This window comes from Pseudophryne corroboree, chromosome 7 (assembly GCF_028390025.1).
Source record: "Pseudophryne corroboree isolate aPseCor3 chromosome 7, aPseCor3.hap2, whole genome shotgun sequence".
In the NCBI taxonomy this organism is placed as follows: Eukaryota; Metazoa; Chordata; class Amphibia; order Anura; family Myobatrachidae; genus Pseudophryne; species Pseudophryne corroboree.
Window position 1 is genome coordinate 431,349,146 of NC_086450.1, and position 12,748 is coordinate 431,361,893.

General features: G+C 48.4%; 1 protein-coding gene across 1 annotated transcript in view; it reads right to left on the reverse strand.

The window, feature by feature from the left end:
* Window positions 1–12,748, reverse strand: part of LMF1 (lipase maturation factor 1) — a 578,735-nt gene that overhangs the window by 502,302 nt on the left and 63,685 nt on the right. Inside the window, exon 3 of the mRNA XM_063934869.1 lies at window positions 5,071–5,081. Coding sequence (XP_063790939.1) covers window positions 5,071–5,081 — 11 coding nt within the window. The remainder of the gene's footprint in view (window positions 1–5,070; window positions 5,082–12,748) is intronic.

Genomic DNA, 12,748 nt, shown 5'->3' on the forward strand with positions numbered 1-12,748 from the left:
CGGAGAGTGCACAGAGGAGAGTCATACAGCGGAGGGTGCACAGAGGAGAGTCATACAGTGGAGAGTGGACAGAGGAAAGTCATACAGTGGAGAGTGGACAGAGGAGAGTCATACAGTGGAGAGTGGACAGAGGAGAGTCATACAGTGGAGAGTGCACAGAGGAGAGTCATACAGTGGAGAGTGCATAGAGGAGAGTCATACAGTGGAGAGTGGACATAGGAGAGTCATACAGTGGAGAGTGGACATAGGAGAGTCAAACAGTGGAGAGTGCACAGAGGAGAGTCATACAGTGGAGAGTGGACAGAGGAGAGTCATACAGTGGAGAGTGCACAGAGGAGAGTCATACAGTGGAGAGTGGACAGAGGAGAGTCATACAGTGGAGAGTGGACAGAGGAGAGTCATACAGTGGAGAGTGGACAGAGGAGAGTCATACAGTGGAGAGTGCACAGAGGAGAGTCATACAGTGGAGAGTGCACAGAGGAGAGTCATACAGTGGAGAGTGCACAGAGGAGAGTCAAACAGTGGCGAGTGCACAGCGGAGAGTCATACAGTGGAGAGTGCACAGAGGAGTGTCATACAGTGGAGAGTGCACAGCGGAGAGTCATACAGTGGAGAGTGGACAGAGGAGAGTCATACAGTGGAGAGTGCACAGAGGAGAGTCAAACAGTGGAGAGTGCACAGCGGAGAGTGCACAGTGGAGAGTGCACAGTGGAGAGTGCACAGAGGAGAGTCATACATACAGTGGAGAGTGCACAGAGGAGAGTCATACAGCGGAGAGTTATACAGAGGAGATTCATACAGTGGAGAGTGCACAGAGGAGAGTCATACAGTGGAGAGTTATACAGAGGAGATTCATACAGTGAAGAGTGCACAGTGGAGAGTGCACAGCGGAGAGTCATACAGTGGAGAGTGCACAGAGGAGAGTCATACAGTGGAGAGTGCACAGAGGAGAGTCATACAGTGGAGAGTGCACAGCGGAGAGTCATACAGTGGAGAGTGGACAGAGGAGAGTCATACAGTGGAGAGTGCACAGAGGAGAGTCAAACAGTGGAGAGTGCACAGCGGAGAGTCATACAGTGGAGAGTGCACAGTGGAGAGTGCACAGAGGAGAGTCATACAGTGGAGAGTGCACAGAGGAGAGTCATACAGTGGAGAGTTATACAGAGGAGATTCATACAGTGGAGAGTGCACAGAGGAGAGTCATACAGCGGAGAGTTATACAGAGGAGATTCATACAGTGGAGAGTGCACAGTGGAGAGTGCACAGCGGAGAGTCATACAGTGGAGAGTGCACAGAGGAGAGTCATACAGTGGAGAGTGCACAGAGGAGAGTCATACAGTGGAGGGTGCACAGAGGAGAGTCATACAGCGGAGAGTTATACAGAGGAGAGTCATACAGCGGAGAGTGCACAGAGGAGAGTCATACAGCGGAGGGTGCACAGAGGAGAGTCATACAGTGGAGAGTGGACAGAGGAAAGTCATACAGTGGAGAGTGGACAGAGGAGAGTCATACAGTGGAGAGTGGACAGAGGAGAGTCATACAGTGGAGAGTGCACAGAGGAGAGTCATACAGTGGAGAGTGCATAGAGGAGAGTCATACAGTGGAGAGTGGACATAGGAGAGTCATACAGTGGAGAGTGGACATAGGAGAGTCAAACAGTGGAGAGTGCACAGAGGAGAGTCATACAGTGGAGAGTGGACAGAGGAGAGTCATACAGTGGAGAGTGCACAGAGGAGAGTCATACAGTGGAGAGTGGACAGAGGAGAGTCATACAGTGGAGAGTGGACAGAGGAGAGTCATACAGTGGAGAGTGGACAGAGGAGAGTCATACAGTGGAGAGTGGACAGAGGAGAGTCATACAGTGGAGAGTGGACAGAGGAGAGTCATACAGTGGAGAGTGCACAGAGGAGAGTCATACAGTGGAGAGTGCACAGAGGAGAGTCACAGTGGAGAGTGCACAGTGGAGAGTCATACAGTGGAGAGTGCACGGAGGTGAGTCATACAATGGAGAGTGCACAGAGGAGAGTCATACAGTGGAGAGTGGACAGAGGAGAGTCATACAGTGGAGAGTACACAGAGGAGAGTCATACAGTGGAGAGTGCACAGTGGAGAGTCATACAGTGGAGAGTGCACGGAGGTGAGTCATACAGTGGAGAGTGGACAGAGGAGAGTCATACAGTGGAGAGTGGACAGAGGAGAGTCATACAGTGGAGAGTGGACAGAGGAGAGTCATACAGTGGAGAGTGGACAGAGGAGAGTCATACAGTGGAGAGTGGACAGAGGAGAGTCATACAGTGGAGAGTGGACAGAGGAGAGTCATACAGTGGAGAGTGGACAGAGGAGAGTCATACAGTGGAGAGTGGACAGAGGAGAGTCATACAGTGGAGAGTGGACAGAGGAGAGTCATATAGTGGAGAGTGGACAGAGGAGAGTCATATAGTGGAGAGTGGACAGAGGAGAGTCATACAGTGGAGAGTGCACAGAGGAGAGTCATACAGTGGAGAGTGCACGGAGGTGAGTCATACAGTGGAGAGTGCACAGAGGAGAGTCATACAGTGGAGAGTGGACAGAGGAGAGTCATACAGTGGAGAGTGGACAGAGGAGAGTCATACAGTGGAGAGTGGACAGAGGAGAGTCATACAGTGGAGAGTGGACAGAGGAGAGTCATACAGTGGAGAGTGGACAGAGGAGAGTCATACAGTGGAGAGTGGACAGAGGAGAGTCATACAGTGGAGAGTGGACAGAGGAGAGTCATACAGTGGAGAGTGCACAGAGGAGAGTCATACAGTGGAGAGTGCACAGAGGAGAGTCATACAGTGGAGAGTGCACGGAGGTGAGTCATACAATGGAGAGTGCACAGAGGAGAGTCATACAGTGGAGAGTGGACAGAGGAGAGTCATATAGTGGAGAGTGGACAGAGGAGAGTCATACAGTGGAGAGTGCACAGAGGAGAGTCATACAGTGGAGAGTGCACAGAGGAGAGTCATACAGTGGAGAGTGGACAGAGGAGAGTCATACAGTGGAGAGTGGACAGAGGAGAGTCATACAGTGGAGAGCGCACAGAGGAGAGTCATACAGTGAAGAGCGCACAGAGGAGAGTCATACAGTGGAGAGTGGACAGAGGAGAGTCATACAGTGGAGAGTGGACAGAGGAGAGTCATACAGTGGAGAGTGGACAGAGGAGAGTCATACAGTGGAGAGTGGACAGAGGAGAGTCATACAGTGGAGAGTGGACAGAGGAGAGTCATACAGTGGAGAGTGGACAGAGGAGAGTCATACAGTGGAGAGTGCACTGAAAGATGCACAGTAAGTGTAATGCAACTATACATACAAAGGACACAATTAAGTTGTGCCTTTGCATACAACGAAGTCTTGCAAATGTATGTGATCCATCCAATTAGGTGCAAATTGGGTCCTGTGAGCCATTCTCATGGCAAACTCGCACTGCAAATTATATTTGCAATCCAATTCCAAACCCACATAAATTCTCTAGATGAAAATGGCGTTTTTATGTGAACCCTTTGAGCAGGTGAAAAGGTAGGCAAAATATTTTATTGTACACGTCAGGACACAGTTCAAAACCTCTGGTTCTCCCCCTCTAAATGAATAGTAACGCGTTTGGCAGGTTTAATTAGCATAATTCAGTCAACAAAGACAGGTCAGTTTTCAGATGATTTTCTCTTAAAAAAAACAACCGCTCAATAATGGGTTAAATGATGTAGGACACGTATTGTGATGTGTACATAATGTGGAATAGGTACATAGAGGTGTAATACTCCTTTCACACTGACACATATTTCCCGGGTTACTGCACATGAACGCGCATCAACCCGGGAATTTGCTCCGTGTGAAATGGTCCTGAAAGAATATCCCAGGTCGTTATTTGGGTTGAAGCCGAAATCGACCCGGGATGCGTGAAGTGTGAACGAGTAAGCCGGCTCAAGGGGACCTGGCACCCGTTCTCTGCGTAGGAGGAGGCGGTGCTTGGAGATAATCATCTCCAAACGCAGCCTCTGGTAGCGTCAGCAGTAACGTCACCAACCCGGCAATATGTCGGGTCAGGCCGCAAGTCTGAAAGGGGTCTCAAGCCGGGTCGCACCTAGGAAGCACATGTGTACAAATTACCGTGTGCGACCGGGCTATGTGAGTCTGAATGGGGTATCACTGATGCGGAATAGGTACGAGGAGGTGTAACCGATGTGGGACAGGTACGGGGAGGTGCAACTGATGTGGGACAGGTACGGGGAGGTGCAACTCATGTGGGACAGGTACGGGGAGGTGTAACTCATGTGGGACAGGTACGGGGAGGTGTAACTCATGTGGGACAGGTACGGGGAGGTGTATTACTGGGAAAGGGGTTTAGAACTCACAGATTAGAGTGTTTATTCCTACTTTTTACAAGCTTTTATAAAAACACTGAAGAAATCTCATAGACAATTTCCTGCACCCCAGAATTCTGGAGAGACTTTCATTTGAGGACACTCGCGGACTATTATTTTTCAACCATTAATAAAAAGCGCAAAAATCCTCCATGTGACACCATTTAATACCTCCTGCACTTCCCTCATAGGCACTAACAGGTTTCTATATGATCCTGCTGTCTCAGATGTCACCTTTTTGGGGTCGAGGGAGGTTTCCCCACTCTTTCATGCACTTCTTCCAGGTAGCTTTTGGAAGCAAAGTCTGCGTAAAGTAAAATGCCATTTCTAATTGGAGCTGGAATTTCTTGGGTGCGCACATTCGTGAAACAAACTCGCTTTCGCAATCTCTCACCTAATTAGACTGACCCCTTTGTGGGACTGTAAAGCGCCCCCTAAATTACAAAAGTACACACCAGTCCTTCGTATATGGCCTGCAATTAATAAAACATGTTAATTACATAATGCCTATGAAGAAAACAGTGAGATGTCATGAATTGGGGTTAGACCCATATTCACAGACAGAAATATGACCATAAAACAATACTAGTCCCCTTTTACAGTAGACATCCGTCCTCTGGAATCTCTTACCCACTTAGTGTAATAATACAGAATCAGTTCAGGGTGGTTTGTTCTTAGCAAGGACACTTACCGAAGGAATACCTGCAAAAGACAAGAGAAAACTATATTAGGTGTGTGTGATACTACATCACATCGGAAAGATAAATGTGACCTCTTCATTAAGGCTCTTATAGGCTCACGAGGCGGATTCACTTAGAGACAATTTGTCTCGCACATCGCTGTATCCCAGGTAAAGTTCAAGAAACGAGTTCCATCAGAAAATCCTCAATAAGGACTGAGGGGTCTATTTACTAAGCCTAGGATGAAGATAAAGTCGCTGCAGATAAAGTACCGGCCAATCGGCTACTAACCGCTATGCCACAGGCTGTGTTTGAAAAATGACAGTTAGGAGCTGATTGGCTGGTACTTTATCTCCAGCGACTTTATCTCCATCCAAGGCTTAGTAAATACACCCCTAAGTCTGGAAATTGGGCTTAACAATGCTAAGTTTTGCTAGCGACAGTTTTACTGGGATGCGGCCAATTTACCTACAATTAAAATCCTGACCGTCAAAATCCCGACAACCATTGACTGATGGTCAAAGTCCCGACATGATCAAAATACCGACATTTAAAATACCGTCAAGGTCAAAATACAGATATTTAAAATGTCAACAGGTCAAAAAGTCGACATGAGTTTTAATTGAAACAGACTTGTTCATACTTTACCATCCCAGTGGACCTGGAGGGGGAATATAATAGTGTGCCCGAAGTGCGCTTGCCATGCGAGGGGATGCAGTACATTTATACGGTGTCCATGTCGACCTATGTCGACATACACATAAAAATACGGAAAACTTTTGTCGACTTTTTGACCTGTTGACATTTTAAAGGTCGATATTTTGACCTTGGTATTTTGACCTTGTCGGTCAATTGTTGTCGGTATTTTGATCGCAGGAATTTCATACTAAACCAGTTTTACTATACAGTGATTTATGCTGGAGGTAGAAGAAAGATGGGGGTCACTGGATCCGCATTCCTCCAGGAGAGCGGTGAGGTGTTGAACTATCGGAGCAGAGTGCAATGTCATTTTGGGAAAATGGGGCTACCATAAATTCAGTGCATCTGACCAGACCAATGGTGCTCTATGATCACCAGGACTTACAGAATTCCCCAAATACATGTAATCAGCACCCACTGTATATTTGTTTAACTTGTCAAGAAAAGAAAAAAAATCATATATTGCATAAATAAAAATTAAAAAACCCATAGCACATGAAAGGGAAGAAAATGTGTGGGGTTATTTTTTCACAGGTCATCTTCAAATATAGACACAGCTGGGGCTTATTCTGAGTCGTGAGAAATGTTCACTCTAGGCTGTTTTAGCAGGGCACCGCGCCCTGCCCGATTTTTTAAGGGCAAAACCCGCCCTGCCCTTTCTGCGGCGCCCTGCTAAAACAGCCGCCCGCTTTCTGCCCCTCCCAGCGTGTAAAGATGCCGCGCACATGCGCGCGGCATCCATTCACACTGTCAGAGAGCTTGGGGGAAGACCAGCACCTCCGTAGGTGCTGGGCACGCCCCCAACAGTGACAGCGCCGTCCACCCACGCCCCCGTCTGTGTACTGACCCGCCCACTTGCATTACGTGCAAGTGGGCACGCCCCCTAATTCCATAGCCACGCCCCCTTGCGATTGTGCCCCTAACGGACGCGCGCCCTGCCCGTCCGCTGGAGTGAACACTACGCGAGTACAGCAAAAGAAAGAAACAAAACCTTAGTACCTGATCACCTGGACCAGGCCTGGCCAACCGGTGGCTCTCCAGCTGTTGAGAAACTACAAATCCCAGCAAGCCCTGCCACAGTATTACTTTTAGACCATGCTAAATCATACTTGCCTACTTTTGGAACCCAGTTTCAGGGAGATTCTATACGGCACAAGAGTTCGCACAGCACACCGCAGAGGGGGCTCTGCCTAAAGGGTGTGTCTATTGCCACTCACCCTAACACCCCCCCCCCCACCACCACGCAGCCAGACCCTCCCGCACAGCCTAACCCTAACCTTTCCCACCTGCAGCCCGACGCTAACCTCCCCCCGTCCACAGCCTGTCCCTAACCCTTCCCCCCCCTCCCCGCCACTTCAGTGGGTCCTTTGGAGTCCAAGGAGCAGCGGCCTCACCTGTACTGCCACCCACTGCCACCACGGGAGTGCTGAGGCGTTTTATCGAGCACGGGTAGTGGCTGTTGCTTGGGACAGGCAGGACTCCCCCTGATGCAGACGCAGCGGCGGGCAGGCCTTTTGTAACTCCATCTGGTTGCAAGAGGCCTCATCAGAGTTTGGGTTAGGAGCCTATAATAGAGCCAGCTCAGCAGGCTAATAGCAGTGGCTGATTCTCGGGGACATCTACATAATTGTGACCCCGGCGTGCGTGTCGTATAGGAATATGCGAGGACTCCGGATAAATAAAAATGAATACATTTATTTCATCATCAACAGTAAAAAATAATATGTAAAAGGGTAAAACATACAATAAATCAATAAAAATCACATAAAAAGTCAGTATAGGGTGTTTCACTATGTGCTCTAGTAATATGTTCTAATTAGCAATGTTCACTTTAGTAGTCCACATGCATACTGAACCAATGTATCACCCAAACAAATGCTGATTTAGAGTAGGCACCTGCTTTTAAGTCTCCAGACTGGTTGTAGTGTGTCTGAATCCTGGGTGGGTGTCTGCAGTTTTGTGGACTGTAGTGAAACACTGCTCTGTACTTGAGAAGAACTGTGGTCAGTGCAGGGTTAACACTCCTTCACCATAAACCGGGGGAGGGTGTCTGCAGACAGGGAGTGGAAGGCTTAAATACTGTTGTTCCCGTGCGATGTTCCCCCTCACTGCTACTCTTGCTTCTGCTTCTCCCCCTCCCCTGCGTAGAACCACAGTCACTCACCATGGAGGACCAGTCACTCGTTCCCCAGCTTCTCTGACGAGTTCCCAGCAGCCTCAATCTTCCTGTGACAGGTCACTTCCCACCTCACTCCCCCTCCCAACTGACAGCGGCTCTCTAATGTGCTGTGGTTACCAGGGGAGAGATCCGTTGCTGCCGCTGCCACCACAACGCACTAGTATGCCCTGCTCAGTGCACCTACGCCGCCAGTGGTGTGAGGCCGGCAGTCAAGCTCCGCCCATATCGCGTCCGGATTCACGCATGTGCGATACGGATTTTCTTGCGGTGCTGGGGGAATCCGGGGCATTGGGTAGGCTTTCCGGGGGAGCGTGAGACTGGCCAGCAGAACGGGAGCCTCCCGCAGAATGCGGGAGTGTCGGCAAGTATGTGCTAAATCTGCAGCAGGGCATGCTGGGATGTGTAGTTTCACAACATCTGGAGAGCCACAGGTTGGCCAGGCCTGACCTGGACAAACCATGCTGCAATGCAAGGGGAGCAAATACATGTATTATATTTGCATGCAGGCAGGGTAAATACTGGCTGCTTTTGCATGTAGCCCACAAATGCTGGGCAGCTGTATTTTTACACTGCAATTTAAATCTGAGTTTGGACACGCCCCTAACATATCTAAATCTCTCTGTACATGGTAAATCTGTATTGTCATCCCAACCGCATTGCAGCATGATCTTATCTAGGTGAAAAGTTACTTACTTACTTTCATAACTACCTACACAGAATCAGCCCCCAGTTGTCTGTAATTTGTCACTTAGAAGTGATAATACTTTCACCCAAGACATTTTGTGATGGAAAAGTCTTCATGTAAACCAGTATCAGTAATAACTGTGCAAAAGGAGACACGTCAGTGTTTAAGATGTCAAGAGATTACTGTTAATTAGACGTGAGTGCGCGCTGGAGCTCCCCACTTCAGAGGACAGTTCCTGAACCATGTCTGCCCGTCCCCCAGCTTCAAGAAATTGCAAATCAGCTTTCCAAGACAGACTCTTATTAGAGGAAGCCCCGGCGACAGGAGACAGCATTAGCACTGGGCACAGGATGCTGCAGAGATGCTCTGGCTGTTTATAATGAAATGAATCTTTGAAATCCAATCCTTTCTCCCAAGTGCAAGAATTCAAACCCATCCAGACTCCGTGTCAGCTTACAATGATTATTTTGGTCTGTTCTTCAAATAAGCAAGAGAGCAAAAAAAAAAATCTAGAACTTCTTCTGAGGACAACTTTATATGCGATTAAACACGGTTTCCATGAATTAAAACACATTCAAATGTTGAAGTTAAATTAATTCTGACATTTGTTATAATAAAACAGCGTAGCGCACTAATGAAAAACTGGGTTAGGTTATTTAGAAGGAAGCAATACTTACCCATAACACATTTTGTCTCAATCAATTGGTCATCAGTAAAGGTTGAAAATGGTGGGGGTACAACGCGTTTAACTATTTCTCTGCCATGCTATACCATTCCTCTGTTTCATGCCAGTCGGCGGAGAGACCCTATATGCAAGATTTCTCAGGATAATCTGCCACGATAGCTATATGCATGTTTGCAAAACTAAAAAATGCAAATGCAACACTTGCTAACGGGATCCGTTCAGGATACCGGCAATCCGGATCCCAGCAGTCGGTGGGGTGGGGGGTGGGGTTAGGTTTAGGCTGCAGGGGGGTGTTAGGATTAGGCTGCGGGGAAGGAAGTGTTAAGGTTAGGCACCCCCAGGGAGAGCTACGGTGTTAGGGTTAAGCTGCTAGGAGGTGGGGATTACGTTTAGGTACCACCTGGGAGGGTTAGGGTAAGGCTGCAGGGGGAGGGGGGGGGGGGGGGGGGATAGTGGTTAGAGTTAGATTGTGGGAAGGGAGGGTTAGGGGGGTACAGGAGGATGGTAACAATACTTACTCCGGATTCTCTGCGTCGGGATGCTGGTGTTGGTCATATGACCTCCGGCATCCCATCTGCCGGCATATCATCTGTATTCCCTGCCAACTATTACTTCTGGAACACCCCTTACTTACCAAGCCTCTGACGTGGGATATTGCTGGGGAAACCCGGTCCTAGCTTATACCCCTTTCACACCGCTCAAATAACCCGGTATCGACCCGGCATACTGCCTGGTTGACACGGGTCAGCGTGCGGTGTGAAAGGGGCATAGCCGAAATCCTGGGTCGCCTGACCCGGGAATAAAGCAGTGTTATACCCGGGTTGAATACCGGGTCAGTGGCAGCGTAAACGGGCTCCCGGGTCGATGCGTCCCGGGACCCATTAACTACAGCAAGGAGAGGCGGTGTGGAGATGATCTCATCTCCCAGCGCCACCTCCGCCACTGGCTCCGCCCCCCGCTGCTATGGCAACCCGCCCGACATATTGCCGGGTCGGGAAGCCTGTAGCAGCGGCCAATGCCAGATCCCACCCGGGAAGGGCCCGTTTCCAATTCCCGGGTGGGATTCGGCATTGGCAGTGTGAAAGGGTCTACCCGGGTTGTGTGTTCAGAGACTGTTGCATTCAGCATTAAACCCGACCCAGGTAACACCAAAATGATAAGATGATATACTCTTCAAGTGCCGCCAGAGCAGGCAGTCTGAAAGGGATGACCGACAATATCCCAGGTCTAGTCCGCAGTGTGAACACTGTTTCAGCAGCTGTGGCACGGCTTGAAACCATGTTCAGTAACCCAGGTTGGACCCGGGTCTTCAGTGTGAAAGGGGTATTAAAGATAACTCCCTCAGGAATCTCATGATTATCTTAAATAATTCGTGAAAGTGAGAAGAGATCAGAGCAGTTTTACTTTCATGTGTCACTTTGTATATTTTACTGTTTAATTTGCATTATTTTAATATGGCTTAGAAATCTATTTTTAGATGGTGCACTACAGAGGACCTTTACAAATCAGGCTTTATAATGTCTCCTACCCTTGAATAATGTATCGCTCTGCAAGCAAAGTCTTGTTTTTGTCTTTCATTGTCTCCTTCCTCTATAACATAAACCCCTCAGCTCTAACCAGAAATCTCATGTTACTTTAATATTATCCCTTTATAGGTTAGGGGTGTGGCCTAGAGGTAACGGGTGAGAATGATGTCATTATTATAGTCGGTAGGGTAGAGAAGACTGAAAATGAGACCCTGCGGAAGGAAGGAAGTGTCGGACATCTGTAGCTTTCCTGGTAGTAGGTACAATTCAGACAGTGCCACTGATGAAGATAGAGCACCTTTGAAGAACTCCAGTAACAAGAAAGTTTTATGGCATAGTTATGCAAGCATTTTATTTTATTTTTATTATTGTTTATTTTTTATCAGTTGTAAAATTACTGAAGTCAGTAATATAAAATTCTCTGCCAAACGCCCCACGCAGCATCGGTGTTGATTGGAATTTAGCAGTAGGTAGTAGTTTGCTGCAATTTGTAGTAAGCAGGGAGCAGTAATAAAAGCCAACATTGCCAGGCATGATACCCTCTCAGGAAAGGAGCGCGCATGAAGCACCACTGGCACTAACATCAGCAGGTGGGTAAGGTGGTAGAGTATGAGGGCACCCACTGAGTGTGGCCCACACACTGGTCAAAGGAATGTAGAGTGCAGGTAACACTTGTTGGATGTTGGTAGCGAGTGGTGTAGGGGAACCATTACAGCTGTGATTGGAGGGGAACTCACAATATAGATTTAACATATTTGTGTTTTACCCTTTTGGTTGCAATTTCCTTTTAACACAAAATGTGTCATTTACTGTAGGGGGGTACATTATGCCATATATGCCAAACCAGGCGTACGCTGGTCTTCATGGGTTAGAATAAGGCAGCCCCACACTTGACAGCAAACACTCATATCTCAGCCAATAAACCTGTTGGCAAATGCTTTAAATCTGTGTTTACTCATACTACTTAGGGAGGCCAATCCCGGGAACGGTCGTTGAGATCCCAGGATGTAGGCCAAAAAACGTCCAGGAGTGGAAGCTCCAATCCGGGGGATTGCAGGATTTACCTGGCCCATTTATTTTTTTAATGCTGGGCAGCGTTGAGCGTCCTCAGGAGGCTCGGACACTGCCTGGCTCCCTTCCTCTATGCGCCCCCTGCCCCCAGCAGTGTGTACTGCGCAGCGTGACTTGATGTCAGAGGTCACGCAACGCAGTCTGATGCCAGCCACCCGGACCGCACCTCACCGCCCGCAAGGCCTCCCACCCACAATGGTGAGTCTGACGTCAGCCGCCAGGACCACACCTTGCTGCCCGCAGCCCGGCTCCCACTCATGATGGTGAATATTGTGTGGGCTGGGAGGGTCTTCATCCCAATACCTGGTATCCCGGAACCGACCTTTTGGATTGAAAGAAAGGATCGGGATTGGCCTTCCTAATACTACTCTGTGTTTCAAACAGATTGGGTGCAAGTTCACCTAGCCACTCTCAGTGGAGGGTAGAAAGAATGGGAGTTGGGCCTGCAAAAAAAGGCCCAGCTGAGCCCCCAACATGGCATGGCCACACCCCCATTTGCCCTTGGGCCTGACATTTACCAGTTTAAACTTGCATTTACATGGACACACAGAAACTGATCAAACTGACATAGTCTATGCTGCAGCTAACATAATAATTAACAGATTGGCTCCAAGTTGTTCTACCCTCACATTTTACCCACAGCTGGTATTGAAGAGTGGATGCAATAAGCACTCTTACCCTAGTGAAAGGCACCTAAAATAATATATGATCTCATAATGGCTGTAGAGACAATGCTAAATTATAAGAGCTCTTTCTCCAGACAAACCTCAGCACAGTCTAGATGAATATGAAACGTCTTTTTTAGACAGCCGTCACTTCCTGGGGTTAAAGTTTATAGCTCGCA